The 19037-nt window shown below is 41.3% G+C and overlaps 2 protein-coding genes and 1 pseudogene across 7 annotated transcripts in view; all 3 read left to right on the top strand.

Annotated features, from left to right (window-relative positions):
- The window catches only part of fhod3a (formin homology 2 domain containing 3a), a 53686-nt gene extending 42642 nt beyond the window's left edge, over positions 1 to 11044 (top strand). For 5 of the 6 annotated variants that reach the window (XM_072370043.1, XM_072370042.1, XM_072370040.1 and 2 more), the window contains 13 exons: positions 339 to 659; positions 742 to 1430; positions 1735 to 1875; positions 3075 to 3233; positions 3343 to 3525; positions 5832 to 5951; positions 6227 to 6388; positions 7521 to 7711; positions 7928 to 8132; positions 8295 to 8318; positions 8545 to 8755; positions 8850 to 9014; positions 9618 to 11044. In XM_072370043.1, coding sequence (XP_072226144.1) covers positions 339 to 659; positions 742 to 1430; positions 1735 to 1875; positions 3075 to 3233; positions 3343 to 3525; positions 5832 to 5951; positions 6227 to 6388; positions 7521 to 7711; positions 7928 to 8132; positions 8295 to 8318; positions 8545 to 8755; positions 8850 to 9014; positions 9618 to 9694 — 2648 coding nt within the window. In that variant the 3' untranslated portion in view covers positions 9695 to 11044. The remainder of the gene's footprint in view (positions 1 to 338; positions 660 to 741; positions 1431 to 1734; positions 1876 to 3074; positions 3234 to 3342; positions 3526 to 5831; positions 5952 to 6226; positions 6389 to 7520; positions 7712 to 7927; positions 8133 to 8294; positions 8319 to 8544; positions 8756 to 8849; positions 9015 to 9617) is intronic. The other variant, XM_072370039.1, reaches the window with a different exon arrangement.
- Positions 11045 to 12163: 1119 nt separating this feature from the next.
- Positions 12164 to 12856, top strand: LOC140274749 (glutathione S-transferase A-like; annotated as a pseudogene).
- A 2039-nt stretch (positions 12857 to 14895) lies between these two features.
- LOC140275234 (glutathione S-transferase A-like) lies at positions 14896 to 18245 on the top strand. The gene is made up of 6 exons (XM_072370654.1): positions 14896 to 15134; positions 16516 to 16581; positions 16713 to 16818; positions 17148 to 17266; positions 17363 to 17451; positions 17571 to 18245. The coding sequence occupies exons 1-6, from the start codon at positions 14967 to 14969 to the stop codon at positions 17701 to 17703; spliced, it is 681 nt and encodes a 226-aa protein (XP_072226755.1). The 5' UTR covers positions 14896 to 14966; the 3' UTR covers positions 17704 to 18245.
- The last annotated feature ends 792 nt before the right edge of the window (positions 18246 to 19037 follow it).

Genomic DNA, 19037 nt, shown 5'->3' with positions numbered 1-19037 from the left:
TAATTCTTCATTTCCTGCTCATATCCTGGTCCTGCTGGTCCTGCAAAAACCTGCCTTTGTGTACCTGCTGCATTGCTTACATTAGAGCATGGGTGTGTGTTTTTGTTTTTCTTGTTAGTGTGTGTCTATGAAAGTGTATCAATAGAGGAGTGTCCTATACACGGCGCAAACAGAGATGGCTTTAAATAAAAGGCTGACATCTGGCATGTTTCAAACAGCATTTCACGACAGATAATCTAGAAACCTCACAATAGGTTTTTGTGAAAGTGATTATAGCTCCGATGTAAGCTGAATCAAGGCATGAACGATAGAAGATAACACAAATTTTCTTTTGACAGCAGAAGCCGACAACTCCAGTGCCAGTGTAGACACAGGGGAGAAGGAAGCAGAAGTCCCTGCTGAGGAGGAGGAAGAACAGAAAGAAGAGGGAGAGAAAGAAGTGCAGGAGGAAGTGGCAGCAGAGAAGGACGAGGAAGTCGAAGAGCTTGAGCAGGAACAAGAGAAGCAGAGAGAGGAGGAAGCGGAAGAGGACACTGGCATCCTCAGTGACAAAGAACGACAAAATGAGGAGGTGAATGAGAAGGACAACTGCTCAGCCTCCAGTATCTCCTCTGCCAGCAGCACCCTGGAAAGAGAGGAGAGGGGGAGCAGTGAGAATGGTGGGTTGCCTTTCATGCAAAAATATTAGATTCAAAGTGAGCCTCTAAGTTTTGTAATTGATGGCATTTATCTTTTTCGCAGGCTTTAAGGAGGCAGAAGTGAGTGAGAACTGCAATAAACTCCTCAATAGCAAACTCTTCATGCTGGACATGTTGTACTCCCAGAACAAGAAGCCCAGTGATGAGGAGGAGGAAGAGGAGGATGTGGAGAAGGAGAAAGAGAAAGGAGATGGGGAGGACAGAGAAACACAGCAGGATGCTAACGAGCAACAGAACGAGGACCAGGGGAATGACAGCGCGGATGACAAGCATAGAAGCATCCGTCCATTAGCTGAACGCTTTGGAAACTTGATCAAGGACCTCAGCTCGCCACAACCTCACCTGGACAGTCCAGCCAATGAGCCCCCTGCGCCTCCACCCAAAAAGGAGTCGGACACAATCTGGGACCAGCTCCTTGCCAGCCCTCGAGATCTGCGCATCGGGGACATTAACTTCACTGACCTGACGGAGGAGGATGACAAGGACACTCTGGATGCCATTTTGATGGGAGGATGTGGTGACCTCCCTCCTCCCCCTCCCCTTCCGCCTTGCATCCTGCGCTGTCCCCCTCCCCCACCGATGCAAGGTATCTGCCCTCCACCCCCTCCCTTAATTGGCATTATGAGGCCTCCGCCACCTCCATTCTCTTGCGGTCCGGTGCCAGCACCTCCTCCCCTGGAACCACCTCTCTTCAACAAAAAAAGGAAGACAGTCAGGCTCTTTTGGAGCGAGGTGAGTCAAAAAACACCATTTTGATGAACTAAGTGAAACTTAAGTTTGCTTGACCCGTGCATGTATGTGCTTTATGCAGTACATTGCACGAGCGATTTTTATCGTTTTTCAAACAAACAAAAGAAGGCCAAAGTGAAGGATTCTTTTCATTAGTCAGTTGGGATTAAGGAGACTTAAATAACAGTGATTCACTCAGCGTGTTCCTGTTGATGCTTTATTTTTGTGGTTAGCTGTGTTCTCTCATTTACCTCTTTTATTGTAGGAAATGGGAGTTTAACACATGTGTCATTCTTTTTATCATCAGGTGCGTCCAACAGACTCTCAGTACAGGGACTACAAACGGAGTGGAGACTCATTCTGGTCCAAAGTGGAACCAGTAAAGTTGGACACTGCCAAACTGGAGCACCTGTTTGAGTCGAAGTCAAAGGAAATATCAGTTACAAAGGTAAAGAAAAACAGTCTGAAAATGGTTCAGAGGTTTGGGACACTAGTTTAAAATTTCACAGTTGGGTCCTGAATATATGCTGAAACTAAGAATCTTAGAAAATGTTGTCAGACTGACTTCTTATTTATTTTCTTTACACATAACAGACTGACATATAAGGGCTGCTTGATAAAGATGAGGAGGGGGCGCATCTTATAATTGAGGTTTATTATAAAAAAAAAAGCATTTTTGTCATGGATTGTAGAAAAATAACTGGTTTCCTCTCATCAGGTACCAACCTTTGAGATTAGCTTTTTTGAGGTTTTAATAGTTATATTTTAGAGCTTCTAATGTAAATGAGCAAGTCTTGCAGGTGTCATTCACTCTCTATGTTATACTTGTGGTATTTTATTCACTTGATGACTTAATTAAAAGTCTGACAGTTCATCTTTTTTTTGTGTCCATTATTATCTAAAAGCTGATGTTTTAAGGGTTAAGCAAGGCCTTGTGTGTTTTATTCCTGATCAAACAGGAGTTTTGATTCCTTTGTAATTCCCACAAAACCTCAAAGTGAGAAAAGTACAGTCTTTAAAGAATACGCTTTGAGCTCCTGAGCTCCTGAGCTGCTACTTGAAAACCACAATTCATGTTAGAAGTGAACCAGTTACAACCAGCTCTTGCCCTACCCATTAAAATACACTGTTAGTTTATTTTTTATTACTTTTTTATAACATAATAGCGTAAACGGCAACTCAGAAAGTTGAGCTGTACTCTCTGTACTCTAGAGCAAGTGCACTGGGGTCCATATGGTGGGTATATAGTTACCATGTGGTAGCAACAAGGCCTTAGCACCTACTCTGTTACACTTTTATGTGGTGATATATTATAACTTCCTTCCTTTTAAGAGTTTATAATGGCCTCAAGTGCTGGTGAGGTCATCTGTGGACATACAGCATGAAACATGATGTCTATAGATCTATCTAAACGCCCACATAAACGTAGCCTCTAATGGTATTTCCTGCTCCCAGTACTCATATAGATCCCACAGCTGCAGTCATTGTAACCCATCTGATGATCCCTCTAATCCTAACAAGCCTATAAAGTAGACCACAGCGAGAGAAGAGGCAAAGACAGAGGGGGGAGGGAAACACATGCACATCCAGCTTTGACCCTCTTTAAATTTATTTAAATTAATTCTTTTTTTTCCCTCTTTGGCTTAGAAAGCAGCAACTGATGGTAAACGTCAGGAAATCATCGTTTTGGATTCCAAGAGAAGTAACGCCATCAACATCGGTCTGACGGTACTGCCTCCGCCTCGCACCATCAAGACAGCAATCGTCAACTTTGATGAGTATGCACTCAACAAGGAGGGCATAGAGGTAAGAGAACCGCACAAAGATGTAGCACAAACAAGGAAGTACCTAAATCAGATGTCACTCCCTTCACCCTGTGCTGTGCTGTTTTTGTCGGAACCTTCATCCCACTCAGAAACTCCTGACGATGATCCCGACCGAGGAGGAGAAGCAGAAGATCCAGGAGGCCCAGCTGGCCAACCCTGATGTCCCACTGGGCTCAGCAGAGCAGTTTCTCCTCACTTTGTCCTCCATCAGTGAGCTCTCAGCCAGACTCCAACTGTGGGCCTTTAAAATGGACTATGAGGCAACAGAGAAGGTCAGTTTAAACACGAAGTTACTCCTGACAGCTAAGGATAGAATGAGTAAAGCCGAAGAGAGTCACAAAAGCGGGGATGAGTTTGAGACTGAACTAGCATCATCTTCCCGGACTGTTGAAGTAGTTCATGAAAAAGGTCTTCCTATGGAAGTGGTTTGGTTTCTGTAAAAATAATGAAGAACAGATAAATACAAAGTGCAGACTTTGTTGTCGGTTGGTGTACGCCCAAACAGGAAGCCAGACTAATTTGTTTAATCAGCTGAAGAATACCACTCCAAAGTCTACCCAGAAAGCATGAAAATTCAAGCCGATGCGACGTGTCATCAGTTGTGGATGCCACCCCATATGAAAAGCGCGCAGTACGAAGCATATAGATTACAACAGTAGTGTCATTTTTAACAGCAAAGGAAGTGATTTAAATATACAGGAGTCACAAGAGTGTTATTTGGAATTTGTAACAGATTTTGGCCTTACATTCGTAGTTTTTCTTTTCTACAATGGGAGAAAACATGTATTGTTTTCACAGGTGAGCGATTATATGGTGTCACTTAACCTTGGTTAATAAACTCTGTTCTAAAGTTTATTTATACTTGTTTTATGTATATTGCGGTCATTATTAGTATACTTTTGAAATTGACAGCTTTAACAGACTATCGTTATTAATATCGAGATCGGTCAGTATAAAAATCAATATTGTGATAACATTTTTTGCAATATAACTCAGCCCCATTTTAAGCCCCTCTTCACTAAAAAAACAAGCTCTTGACCTTATTAAGAAGTCTATAAGGTGTTTTTTGTCTGCTATATGACATATCACAAGTTTAATCACCCATCAGTGCTAGTGCTGAGGATTTCTGCTTTGAATCTCAGGAGTACCACCTACGAGCATCTTCCATCTAGATAGGTTAGACAGGCCATATGTTCTACATAAACAATTTTTAGGGACCAATCTTGACTACTTGTGGGGTGAGGCTTCACAGCTAATTTGCTTGCACTGTGAGAAACCTATGAAAAAGACCAAACGAGGTACCACTGCTCCTGGCTAGCTGTCTGAGCAGGCCATGGGGCCCGTACCTGGTCAAGAAGCTAAATGACTTAGCTTTCTGCTAGACAAGCTAGCTTTGACTGGTACTGGCTCACCACAGCTCTTGGCCAGCGAGCAGTGCCTTGCTAATATTGATGAAAGCCATAGAAAGGAAGCATTATACTGTTCTGATACTGCAGTTTGCCTGCAACCTTGTATAATTTAGCAGCCTCTTCCTGAGAAATGCCCTCTGGTTCAAAATTCAATGGCTGAATTACCCCAATATTAGCAGTTCTATCCAGAGCATAGTGTACCTGGGACGGCTGGCAGACAAAAAAAGTGGGCTGGACAAATTAGCAGATTCATGGATCCTCATTCACTGAATCAGGAAAAGGTGAAGAACCATCAACTCTGAGCCTTCTTAAGACTGAGAGTTTGTGTGTGTAGCAAAAAGTACTACATGTCCAATTTTGAGTAAAACAGAGTCTTTCAAGGTATTAATAGCTGCCTTAGTAGAAAAATCCCAGCATGGGGATGTACTTTTGTGAAAGCAGAAACAGATACTGCTAAATTATCTCTGCACTGGGGAGGTTTAGTTAAAGGTGTATGGCATGTGTGCCTTTGTGTGTGTGTCTTATACAAGCGACAGGAAGTATCAACATCCTTCTAGTACAAACAACATCCGCAAAACATCAGTGTAGTTACATCACAACAAAATATGCACGCTTATTAGCAGCACCTTGTGTTCTTCTGGCACACCATGATTATTCGAGCAAAGAATGTGTCCAGGAGGAGAAGTTCAAAGTCTGAGCCCAGAGAATGAGAAACATGCTGCCTCTTTGTTGCTGTCTTATAAATTTTACAGCTTTCAGCAGGATGCAGTTGTCTTTTATCTCTCCGTGGAAGGCACGATACACAACTGCACGTGCGCCAGAGCGGCACACACGACTTGATCCTGTGCAACGATCTGCTCGTGGAAGCTGTAATGCAGGGCAACATACCATGCAGGCAAACAAACACATGCACACAAGAGAAGCTGCCGCTGCACTAAAACAAAACCTTCACGTAACCGGGAGCATATTTTACCGATAAGGAGCAGCCTTTAAACAACCTCTCATGACCTTAACCGAGAGCAGATGATTTGTGGCAGGAGATGGGCTGCACCTGTTCACTGCTTTTATGCTCACTGGAGGCCAATAAAACACGAGTTTTCTGAGAGCTCTGATTAGCTCGACTAATGATGTATGTGTGCTGTGTGCGTATGTGTGTGTCCTCGTTCCAGGAAGTGGCAGAGCCACTGCAGGATCTGAAGGAGGGAATGGAGCAGCTGGAGAAGAACAAAACTCTGCGCTACATCCTCTCTACACTGCTCTCAATTGGAAATTTCCTCAATGGCACCAGTGTGAGTAATGACCATTACAGGTTCACTTAATCATACTGAGACATGATGTAAAGTGCCCTATTTTTTTTGTAGTGGAAGTCATGGTAACAGGGCAAAGTGGTATTGTTTGGTAAACTGAAAACAAAGGGTAGAGTAATACACCATATGTATGCTTTACACACTCACAGTCACATCGTTTCTTTGAAGGTTTTTTTTTCTTCTAAATACAAAAAAAAACAAAAAAAAACAGAACACACTGATTTCTTTTTAAATAAGCAATGTGCTCCTATTTTCAGGCCAAAGGCTTTGAGCTGACGTATTTGGCGAAGGTTCCAGAAGTGAAGGATACAGTCCATAAGCAGTCTCTGCTCCATCACGCCTGTTCTGTCGTGGTAGAAAACTTCCCTCAGAGCACCGACCTCTACTCCGAGATAGGAGCCATCACACGTTCTGCAAAAGTATGCTCATATTGCAAAACATTTCAAAATATACACACGCATGCACTTTTTGCATCCCTAATCAACTATGTTAAGTTGACAGGACTTAATCAAGCAAGCCCTATTAACATCTTGGTAACATAGCTGAATCATCAGGCCTCACTGCATCGGTTTATACGTGTGAGGAGACGGAGTCTGAAAGGCCTAGCAATTTAACTGATTTGATTGTCTTTAAAAAAAAAACAACTTGTTCTTAATTTGTTGTTTTAAAGTCTTTCACTGTGTTTTACTTAAATCTGGGTTTTGGAAATTTTACTCTAAAATACACAAATCTGGTGATATAACTTTTCCAGGACATAAATCTAAAAACGGAATGAAACCAGGTTCAAAATGGTTGGTTTTTGTGAAGGCGTTAGAGTCAAAGGTGTTCACTGAGGGATTTTGGACATTTCTTTTTTATTGTACCATAAATCAGAAAATACCATGTGCAGCCTGGAAAAATGTGTTCTTACCATATTTTTAGGAATGAAATGCTCTATAAATTCGGCTATAAATGATGTTAGAACAAATCCTTGTGTAAAACCTTCAGAATGTACTGTGGGCTGGGATAAAACTATCAAACTCTGTGTGCATGAGTCGTTGGTGATTGCAGGTGCTTCCTAGCAGAAAACAACTTTAGGCCAAAGTATGAGAAATGCTCATCCAACTGACTTGGAAAGGGAGCATTGCTCCTCTCTGGGTCCCCTGTCATACAACTGCCAAGTTCAAACCAGACTGGATGAACTTCTCTTATTTTTCTTCGAAAAGTGAAGGACACACAGGCTTTGAGAGATCTCTGCATTTTCTATAACAGCATCATCTTTCAAATCATCTCTGGTTGTTTTGTCTCTTTAGATACTCGATTAGTTGTGTTTAGTGAACTGGCCCTGCTAAAGTTGTTAAAACACTTCAAGTTGCAGCTCTGAAATTGGCCCAAAAATGACAACTGGAAATCCAATATTCACATGAAGGTTGGAAAAGTCTAACTGGATGTTTTAGAAAGATTTAAAACCGAAGGGCAAAACAGCAACCGAGAGGACTTCCAATGCTCTGGATGCACTTTAAGTACTATTCCTCATGGCTCATCTGTGCATATGAACATCCTTCTCATCAGGTGGACTTTGACCAGCTGCAGGAGAACTTGTGTCAGATGGAGCGGCGCTGCAAGTCCTCATGGGACCACCTGAAGGTGATTGCTAAGCATGAGATGAAGCCCCAGCTAAAGCAGAAGATGTCTGACTTCCTCAAAGACTGTGCTGAAAGAATCATCATCCTCAAGATAGTTCACCGCAGGATTATCAACAGGTAGTTCCACCCCAAAACTTTGATTCCATTAGTCTAATTTACAATACACAATGAAAAATAAGTAGAAAAACAAACCAGCATGATGAGTAAAAACAGATTAGCTTATTAAGACATAAGCTCACATGTTACATCAAGTTTCACTTAGTTAAAATACCGTTATTAGTATCTTTTCATAGTACTTATGGTCATTTATCTCCTCTCTCACCATTCACCCAGGTTCCATTCATTCCTGCTGTACCTCGGTCATCCGGCCTGCAGTGTGAGAGAGATCAGCGTCAACAGGTTCAGTAGAATCATCAGTGAGTTTGCGCTGGAGTACAGAACCACCCGAGATCGAGTGCTGCAGCAAAAACAGAAACGAGCTGACCATCGTGAACGAAACAAGACCCGGGGAAAGATGATCATGGATGTGAACACTCCTGTGAGCATCACATGCACAGCATCCCTGACACAAAGACACACTCATAGACTTTCAGCTCTATTTTCTCGCCTTAAAAAAAAAAAGAAATCGGGCCTTTTTTCACATTTTCCCCTTGCTTTTCTTGATCTATTCTCTGACTTTCACTCTTCCTTTCTCCTGTAGTCTGATGATGAAGAAGAGCGTGAGGTATCAGCCTGTCTGCACGAGTGTGTTTGTGTGCATGCATGGATGCACTAACTTTAAACTGATCATATTTCCTCAATTTTTTCACTGAATATCTGACTGAATCAAACTAATTGTAATCTTTACAGGTTGGATGTTTTTCTTGAATCATCTTTGGTGTGTCTTGAAGTCCAAAATAATGATGACTGATGATCTGCCAAATTCTGATAGTCTGTTTCAATCCCCGCAGTGTGGTCGGCGTGGCTCAAACAGTGGTAACAACAGCGCCCCTGGTTGCAGCCAGGATATCGAGCAGCCTCAGGGTCTGGACCATGCTGAGGATGCTGCAGAGCATGAGCACATGAAAGCCGTGCTGAGAACCAGTCTGAGTGGCGGTGACAAGGAGAGCAGCGGCGTGCAAGGCCTTCGCACACGGACCAGATCACGGCCTGGACGAGGAGGTGAGGGAGAATGGGGGGTTCCTTAAAGGAGACTTGGTTGACTCAAAAATGATTTCTTTGGTCACGCAAAAGCTTTTATTCCTTGTTCCTATAGGTCGCATTATGCAGGCGTGGACACCACCTGTGGAGGACACTCAGACTTGTGGAGATGATGCCGCTGATGAAATCATGGAGCGTATAGTGAAGTCTGCCACACAGGGTCCAGGAACCAGAACACAGCCCAGAGAGCGGAGGAGGTCCAGAGCCAACCGCAAATCATGTACGAGCTCAAGGACACAAATCCATTTTGCATCTTTTTGAACAACATATTAAAGAGAATTTGAGGTTGCACTTTGGGATGGAAGCTCCACCTTCTGTGGAATACAGTTGCGGTAACTTTGCTCGCCTTTACTGAGAGAAACCGAATTTTGCTATTTAGGATCAAGATAAACAACATAAATTCATACACTATATTACTGACCCAAATGCTCCGTTCGGGCAGGTTTTAAGGTGCTGTATTGTCTGGATGTATTGGAACTTGTTAGAAATGTGTTTTTAACTTTCAGTGGGCAGCATGACATGTAGAAGTGGGCTGAAGCAGGATTTTAGAGGCTAATCTTACAGAATGTGAATGAAGACATCCTCCTGGAAGTTACTATGCAGGATCGTTGCATAGCTTTGACAGCTTTAGGGCTAGTGTAATCCTTAAAATGCAGCGTATAGACAAAGTAAATCACTCATAAAGTTTTGCACGATGTGACATCTACTTCATATTCTCCCTAAATCTTATCTCATGACATGCACAGTATATAGTAAAATACAGAGTGGGAACACGTGACTATGTGTTAGATAACTCTCTTTATCCTCTCTTGTCTTCTCACAGTGAGGCGGACTCTGAAAAATGGCCTGACACCAGAAGAAGCTCTCGCTTTAGGGCTAACCGACTCTCCAGAGACATAAAAGCGGTCATCCGTATCCCACCCGTCCTCGTGGTGGTGGAAACACGGCTTGAAAAGTCAGGCAGTTACCTCTGACAGCGTTTGCCACACTTTAGAGTTTTAGTCCACCAGCCACAAGCCTCTTCAGGTTTAAGCCAGCTGCTACGACTGATGTTTCCGAGTGAAAATGCTGCCAACATGATAGTGTTTGTTGTTTTCTTTTGTATTCAGTCAAACAAGAAAATCACAAGAGACACGGGGGAGGTAGAAAAAGAATGTGCTCCTTGAAGCCTCCACAGTAAAATAAACTTCTTTTTTTTATTTATCCAGACGTGTATTTTGAATGAATCCAAAGGGATAATTTTTGCTTTATTCAAGCTGTGAATTTGTGTTGCAAAGAGCTGAAGAGGAATTTCAACCCCCCCCCCCCCCTTTTTTTGTCCTGTATGAAAAAGCAAATGTTTGCTTTTGCAGCAGCACATTCGAAAAGCACAAGTGTGTTTTGTAGGAATGTGAAAGGTTTTCAGTTCGATGAGTGCCTTTCATTTAAAGGGGACAACGCTGTTCCTTTTTAACAACCTCTCTCTTTGTTCTTATAACCACACCCTGCTTTTCCACCAACTGACAGATTTGACATGTGTCGTTCTATCAAGCACTAGTGCTGAAACAATGAACTCTCTCAGTATTTATTTGCAAAGCTCCGACATCTTGCACCTTAACTGACACTTAAAGTCTTGCTGAAATGAAAGACTGAGTGAAAATAGAGAAAAAGAGGACTTTTTTTTGTTAAATCTCAGAGGAAATTTTTTTTAAAGTGTAAAAAAAACCTCAAAGATGGATTTTTTTTTAAATGTATTAATCTTATCTTGAAGGAACTGCAGAGAACTCTGCATCAAATATGTAAATGCCCTCGTCAGCTGCCAGGTACAAAGTCCTGTAGTTCTACAGTGTGCATGTTTAGTGCGGTTGTGTATTATTTTTGTAGACACTTGTATTATAGTCTGTAAGAAAGAAGGCTTTTCTGTGAATTGTAATTAAATAGAATGTTCTAGAAAGATGCGATCCTCTTTGTTTTTTTTTAAATGTTGCTCCTTGCTGGGAGTTGGGAGCAGTAGTTGGACTTTTGAGTTGAATTCTGTGGTTACGTAAAATTTTCTTTCTCTTAACTTGAACTGATCGTGTAACGCTTTGGATGGCCGAAGCCCCGACTGATATGTCCACTCCTCTCACAGCACAGCAAGAACCAGGAAATATCACTGCTACGGCGTTATGTAGTGACGCCGAGACTGTACACGAGACTGTGGTGACAAACAATTTCACTTGAAATGCTGTGTGTACACAATATGCAATAAAAAAAATGAAAAAAAGTAAATGAGTGCAAAGGTCTTTTTTTGTCATTCTTTTACTCTCTGAGTTGAACTTCAACATGTGGGTGTGGCTCCACCCAACAACCTTTGTGTTACTGGCATGTTATAATGAGCAAATGAGGCTCACTCTAAAGTATACACAGCTGCTGTGTCACGCCTGAGCATCTTTCCCCGAGTTTGTAGCCAGGTTTGTGTCTTCAGTAACTGCATCCATGGCCAAATCAATGTCACTGCTGTGGGCGGCTGGATCCACTCCCAGCTGGCGTGTTATGATCACACTGGAAGAAAAAATGCTGCAGGGTTACAAACACAAAAAGCTGGCCTTTGAAAAAAAAAAACCAGCATAAATCTCAGGAAGTCTTGGAAATCAATCCAAGAGGGCAGGTAGGTGCCGCATGCTGCTTTTCAGTTAAACATACAACCACAGAGATCCTGGTTTTTCTTTTTTTGTTGTTGTCTCTTTAGTCTCGGATAATCATATTCTACTCATTCTGCTAACTCAGAATAGGGTGCAGTTTTGGTAGAGGATCAGTTACATACTGTGGTTAGTACGAGAGGCTGAAGTAACCATAGCTCCATTAGTTAAATACAGCTGTCGCTCTAGCTGAGAAAGCAACAGCGATATTTCGTCTTGTTTCTGGCTCTTTTTTTGTTATTTTGTGTCTTTGCCACTGAACACATTTTATTTAGGGCGGGGGTGGTCTCAGTCTCATCTATGGTTATAATTACTGTGTTTTCATTTAACTTCTGCTCGTCTCTGTTCTGTTTCCTGGGCAGTAAATATGTATACATATCACACACATATTGATGCACTTGCGGCACAAAGTGCCCCACTGAGTGGGAACAAGTGCACAGCACGTTCCTGCCTTCTTATGCTCATCATCTCAAAGTCTGTCTGCCAGGTGCCTACCTTCAAACATGGAGACAACATTATGAATGAGTCCGGTGCAGCATGTTTATACCTAGAGGTAAACTAAATATGGAGCATGATAAATATTTTTGTATTGTTAAAAGAAAACAGAGGTCAGATCTTTTTTCTTATTCTCTGCTGTGGTGACAGAAGAAGTCTCAGGGCAACAAACTGATCCCTGACAGTGTTGCGGAACAAGCTCGGATGTTCCAACATGATGATGGAGAGTCTCGGCCTCCCTTTAAAACTCAGTAAGTTACGCATCTGCACATTTACTAATTTAAGGGTAAAGAAAGGACTGAAAGGCAATAACAAACCCTCAGCACGACGTTGTTAATGTTGGATGTTCTGTCTCAGATTTAGTGGTCTATTATGACTTGATGGTCCCTGAAGAAGAGAAAACTGTGGCTTTAAGAGGAACAAAGAGAATCTGGCCACTGAACTCAAACTATGGGAGGGCTAGCTGCAGAATGTATGTGAACAGCGCACAAATGAACACAACTGCATTTGATCACGCAGTGCATTGACAGCAGGGGTTCATTAATTTGCTCCCTGCATCTAGGTGGCTGCAGGCTCATAACTGGCGGGCGCCTTCTCTTTGGTCGACGTGGTCGTCTTTCCAGACGTTGCTTATGCCTTTCGTTTTGGGTAAGTGAATGAGCACAGCTATGCTGGAAGATGGGGCCCAATGTGCTTTTCCACTGACATGAAGACTTTGTGTTCTCTCTGTAGGCTTTCTGAGGAACGTTACCCCAAACTGGCTAAATATTACAATCTGCTGAAGGACGGCCCAGCATTAAAGCTGGCTGGCCCCCACACTGGCTGCACAGCTCTCTGGGTGATGATATTCTGAAGGACATCTGAAAGACAAAAACATTGTTTTCACCTTTTAATGTATGCTAGAAAATGTGTTGTTGTGTACTGTCTGTAAATCATATTTCTCATTGAATTCTGATGCATTCTTGCAAACTGTCTCTCGGATTCAGTAAATCATCTGTTCACGTGGTAAAGCAAGGATGAACTAAGATTAACGGAAAAGCCCAGAATTTGTTCTACGCACACTTTTGGTCATTCTACAAATTCCAGGGACTGTTTGGATAAAACTGTGGCCAAAACTCTGAGATTTCAGCCTTGGAACTTTTACAGTGAAACTCTGCAATGCGAGAAACAGGAGCTTAACGGTGCATGACTGCATCTGTCTCCCTTTCTCTCCATGCTGGGCTGTGGCCAAACTGGTTTGATCCACCACAAACTGACGCCAACACAAACACAGACAAACTACTGATGCAAAAACTGATAAAAGCGACTAAGTGCACACTTTTGTGTATAAAAGTACACATTAGATGAAGTTACACGTGATTAATTTACTGTTTGCAGTCATAGTTACACCTTTTATGAGAAACGGTTAGGAATCACAATCACAGCCTGTTGCTGCTGCTGATAAGACCACCATTTGTGCTTCTGCTGCTTTTCTAAGGTTGTGAACTTCCTCCAAGATGCCAAAAAAAATAGTAATTTGTTTGGCTGAACAGGACAGGATGGGTGGCTTTTACAATGAAGGCAAATTAAAGGCTATTCGACTGTTATTCATACTATTAGCCGAAAAATCCTACTGCTTACCCAGATGATTAAAGCACAAATATTTCAATTAAAAATCTGAAAGTCGTACCTATTGATCCATTCAGAAAGATAACAATTTCAACTGGTTATCCTTGGTATGACTTAGTGATTTATCCACTTACAAAGCAGTCAGTGTTAGTCTAGTACTATTAGCTTACAATTTATATATATATATGGAAATTAGTTTTTACAAGTACTTTTTAGTCTTAATAGTTCCTGCATTCATTTTAATTGCCTCTTTCTACTATGTACCTTTAGATAAGTATAAAGTTCCCTGATCTTTGTAATTCCTCTGCTCATCTTTCCACTTGCCCTCTGACTACTGCCACTGAGATACAAACTCTTGAATAACTGACTTATTTGGCATTTTACTGATCTTTATGAACTGATATCTGAGATACCTTAACAACCACTGTAAAATCTATTCATTTCATTTTTAAAATGTTGATCAGGGTGATCTACGAGCACAACAATGTCAGGCTTTAGTGAGTCATCGCTTTTAGCCAAATTTCATGGCAGTCCAGCCGAAGGTCGGGTCTTATTAGACCTCTTAAAGACCAGACATATCATTATCCTTTAAGTAACTTTCAATGAATTGTTAAAGCAATTTTATCACAGATAAATCCCAATTTTTCAAAGTTCATCTTCAGTTTGAGAATTTAAAGAAAAACAGAAAAATGAATCGCGCTTAAGTTATATGAAAACTGTGAAACTATGTGCATCAACACTGAAGTGGTGAACAGGAAATTTTTATGAAGAGACGGTATGAGAGAGCAGCCACTGATTTAACACCAGTCAATATTAAGTCTAGCTTGGTACATACTTGAGACATGCTAATCCCATATGTGTCATCTGGTTTGTTGTTTAAAGTGACCACAAACTCAAAAAATGACAATGTAAAGAAAATAGAAAATCCGATCATTTTGTCCTCCTGTTTCTATGAGCACGTTTTGAAACTTGCGATTAGACATTACTCACAAGATGTGTATTTGCACAGAATGTAGTTTGTGATTTGTGATAGCTTGAAAATATGCAGGGAAGAGTGACAAGTTTCCACATAAGACATAATACACTAAGGAAACATTCAGTGTATAGTGTGTGCTTTATTTTTGATGCAAGTATCTATGAATTGTTTTTCACTGAGACACTCAGACCACAACAGTCGAACCCTGGGAAAATATACGTGAGAGGTATTAAAAATCATCTAAACAGCAGACAACGCACTCCAAGGGATCAACTTGAAAGACTTAGGGTGCAGTTTGTTTTCCAAACCAGTAGGTGGCAATGTGTGCTTGTATACAAAGGATGACAACGCCATTCAACCGGACATACTCTGTACACAGTCCGTCCACGGTTGCTGTCGAAGGTGTGTTTTCTACGTATCTAAATCTAAAATCATGGCTAAGGACATGACTCTTCTGTGGGGCTCCGGCTCTCCTCCTTGCTGGAGGGTGATGATCGCTCTGGAAGAGAAGAACCTGCAGGGCTACAACCACAAACTGCTTTCCTTCGACAAAATGGAGCACAAGTCCCAGGAAGTGTTAGATATAAATCCCAGGGGCCAGGTACGGGATATCCTTCAGCAAACAGCAGCAGTTTGTACTAACGTTAAACTTAGTAACATCTGCTTCCTCAAAGTGCACTGAAAGCTGCAAACCCCAACGTTAATCCCAAACTCCAGGCATGAAAAAAAGTAATTTGATTAATTAAGAATTCACATTCACACACGAAGCAACCCTTTTAAACTTAACCCGAATCCTTTTACAAAGCAACAGGGTTGCACTATTTTTGGTTTGCATTATTCAAGCAGGCGACTGTGTTACGTAACACTGTTGATGTCACAGAAAATGTATAAAGGTGCCTCAAAGCCCACTGTGACAAGCAGCGGACCTGCTGTTTAAATTTCATTTGCCTTAAAAACCTTAAAAAAATACTGTTTCGTCGTGTCACTCTTTACCCCCAACCATGTCTCTGTAGCAGCATCGTGTGAGGTCGTGAAAAGAGTAATGCAGAAACATTAAAAGTTCAACATAATATCTTCTTAGCAGTCACTTCCAGCTTCCCTTTAATGCAATGGACAAGTTTCAGTACAAGTCACATGAGTTGCCAAAAATTGCCCAAACTAGCTGCACAGGAAATGGTTACAGCTTGAAACAAGCCAGTGCTAATAGATTAAATGTTTAGCTATAAGTATGGCTAAAAGTTCAGTTTATTTCCTGAGAATATGGGTTAAGTCGTATTGGTCAAAAAGTGTTAACTTATGAGTGGTGAAAATGGGATATACACTTGAAACGTTCAGCTAACAGTGTGAATATACGTAGTTAATTCATGAATTGTTTCCTAATAGGACAGACAGTTGAAATAAGTAGCTAATTGTATGGATAAACTAAGTTAATAGCAGGGATGAACATTTGGCTCTCTGAAATCTTGAATTTTTCTTATTTTGTCTACATTTGAGAAAGTACCACTTGCATTAGGGGCAGCTAATACCATAGTGTATACGTTTTAAACAAACAACTGGAATAATGAGGCTCAAAAACTTGAAATCGTTAGCTAACAGACTGAAAAACAACTGAAGTTGTTGTTAGCTCAGAGCTGGATTCTTATATAAAATAAACTGTTAACTATTGGTGAATGGGTTGAAAAAAATTGAAACAATTGGCCAGCCCAAGTTTGTAAATGCATGAATATATGAATAAGTAGCTGAATGTCATCGTCAGTTTGTCTGGCAGTAAAGGATAAATGGTGCACTGCAGTAATGGGGAAAATAACTAATACCAAAATGTTAAATCAGACAGTCCTGTGGGAGTTCTGAACAGAGGATAAAAATGTCTCATTTGGTTCCCACAAGTGTTAGTTTCAAAACATGAATATGATAATAATTCAGAATAGCTGAGAATACTCTGTCTTGCTCACATTGTATCCTGTATTTTTTTTGTTTTCTAGCTTCCATCTTTCAAACATGGCGACACCATCGTGAATGAATCCTACGCGGCTTGTTTTTACTTGGAGGTGAGAGTGCATAAACAAACCAAAAATAAAATGAGTAACACAGTTTTACAGATGCCGCGACTAATTTCAGCGTCAATAATTGTAAGAAATTCAAGTGTTTTTTTTAAAACCTCCCTCTGTTTTTTTGGCAGAGCCAGTTCAAGTCTCAGGGAACCAAACTGGTCCCGGACCCCCCCGCAGAACAAGCTCTGATGTACCAGCGCATGTTTGAGGGTCTGACATTCTACGAAAAACTCAGTAAGACTAAAAACTACAACTTAGTGACTACTACTGTTGAAACTATAATAAAACCAGGGCTACTATTGTACCATGCTGTGGAGGTGCAGGTTTTTTTTTTAAAACATGGAGCAGTGAAAGCGCCCCCCCCGCCCCCAAGTAGTTTCAATTATATGATTTATGATACAATTTCATGGTAAGTGTGAAACGAAACTAAGTCAAATCCTGATGTGCGTTTTCCCCCTGCCCCTCGCTGTTAAATGAAGTGGCTGGTGTCCATCACCTCGAATCGGCAAATACTCAGCCGGCCAAGCAGCTGTGCTGAATAACATGGGTACACTCTGTTCCAGATGCAGTCATCTACTATGACTGGTTTGTCCCTGAAGATGAGAGGCACGACTCGGCTCTGAAGAGAAACAAAGAAGCCCTGATAACTGAGCTCAAACTCTGGGAGGGTTACCTGGAGAAGGTGAGCGAGTGAACGGTACAAACACAAACCCACTCAGCCTGCAACGATAAATTTGAGCTTGCTTGTTTGTTTTTTTTCTCCCTCTTTTCTCTCAAGCTGGGCTCGGGCTCTCACCTGGCCGGACCGTCTTTCTCGCTGGCAGATGTGGTCGTTTTTCCAACGGTTGCTTTTCTTTTCAGATTTGGGTAAGAAAGGCAGAGAGAGGAGCGTCCTCTGTTTGTCTGTTGAAAACAAGCCTACTTTTTCTCAGGGTATCACCACTGATGATGCAGTTCAAAAAGCCCCCTCTCCTTCTGCTCCATAGATTGTCTGCAGATCGTTACCCAAAACTTGGAGAATATTACGCTCTGCTGAAGGACAGGCCGAGCATCAAAGCCAGCCGGCCTCCTCATTGGCTGGAGAACCCCAAGGGACAAGACACCCTGAAAGACATCTGAAAAAAACACCCAGTCACATTCGTAAAAGTATTGTTTTGGCTTTCTTTTACCTGTTTAATATAGTTTCAGTCGACAAAAGAAAGGTTCAGGAACAAAGTCTTTGTACTCCAATAATGGATGACTGAAGTTAGTGATAAACGCAGGTCATGTTAAGCTGTACGTCATTTAGTTTTTGCAGGGTAACGATGAATAGCAACAGGCCAGTCACCCGATGACAAAAGCTTTTTTTATGTTATCTTTGACTCATGCATTGTGAGGATATCTTGCATCTAGATCTCGACTCATATTTGTGTGGGCTGTTACAGCTTCTGCAGAATCAGTAAGTAGGCGGGGTCTTTGTATATTATCATTTGAATGCTTTGGCCATAAACTGGTTTGCTCTACACAAAGGTAACTCAAATGTCCTGTGTCCTCATGACTTGGCATAAATCGCAGGCTTCAATTTTGCATTCTTAGCATGATATTGCATTTCAAGTTGAATGCACAGCTTTACGCTCTGGTAGTCAGTGTCACGTCAATAAATAAAAAATGTGTCACCTGGACAGGTTTTTCTGTTTCTGTGAGCGATCCCTATCTTGCGCCCCTAATTCCTTGTGTCCTTGTTCATTATGCCACCGTGAACTCCTGACACCTCTTCCTTCAGAGACAGATTAGAGGAGCATTTACTATTTCACCTGGCATGACAAAGTAACTCTTAACGGCTCTTCCATCCTTTCCATCAATCTTTTCTCTTTTTTGTATGTGATCAAATAGCACATCCTTTATCTGCAGCTGCATTTTCCAGTTTTTGATAAAGACACTGGAATAATGCTGCATACTATTAATCAAGTGCTCTCTATAAGTCCAGTTTTTTAGTATTCCAAGATGAAAGCTAATTAGTGGGGGAAATAACTTCTGTGGGATCACCAGTTGTAAATCATAAATATCTTATGATTTAGAGATGAAAATGTGCCTAAGTTGTGCTGTGTGTATTGCAGATCCATAGAGCATACTTTATATGCTCCGTTTGCAACCATTGTTCAACCTTGGTTTATACAGGTTGTTTGAATACAGTCTGCACAAGATGATGAAGGATCTGAGTAAAAATCAAATAATTTAACATGAAACAAAGAACAAAGGGACAAAGAATAAATACAAATGAGGACGTGAGAAAATAGGAAATGGAGAAAAACGGTGCTTTATTTCTACATTCAGTTTACTATTGTTGACTGTGACAACTATTTGAGTCACTTGCAACAAGGACAAGGTCTCTTCATGCATAAACATGACACAAATACACTTACTTTTACCCTTTATCTGCATTCTCTTGACACTGGACTGCCTTCTTAAAGTTT

The sequence above is a fragment of the Leuresthes tenuis genome, unplaced genomic scaffold, assembly GCF_036924035.1.
Source record: "Leuresthes tenuis unplaced genomic scaffold, fLeuTen1.0.hap1 SCAF_18, whole genome shotgun sequence".
In the NCBI taxonomy this organism is placed as follows: domain Eukaryota; kingdom Metazoa; phylum Chordata; class Actinopteri; order Atheriniformes; family Atherinopsidae; genus Leuresthes; species Leuresthes tenuis.
Note: the sequence above shows the minus strand (reverse complement) of the source record. Positions and strands in the feature narration are given on the sequence as shown.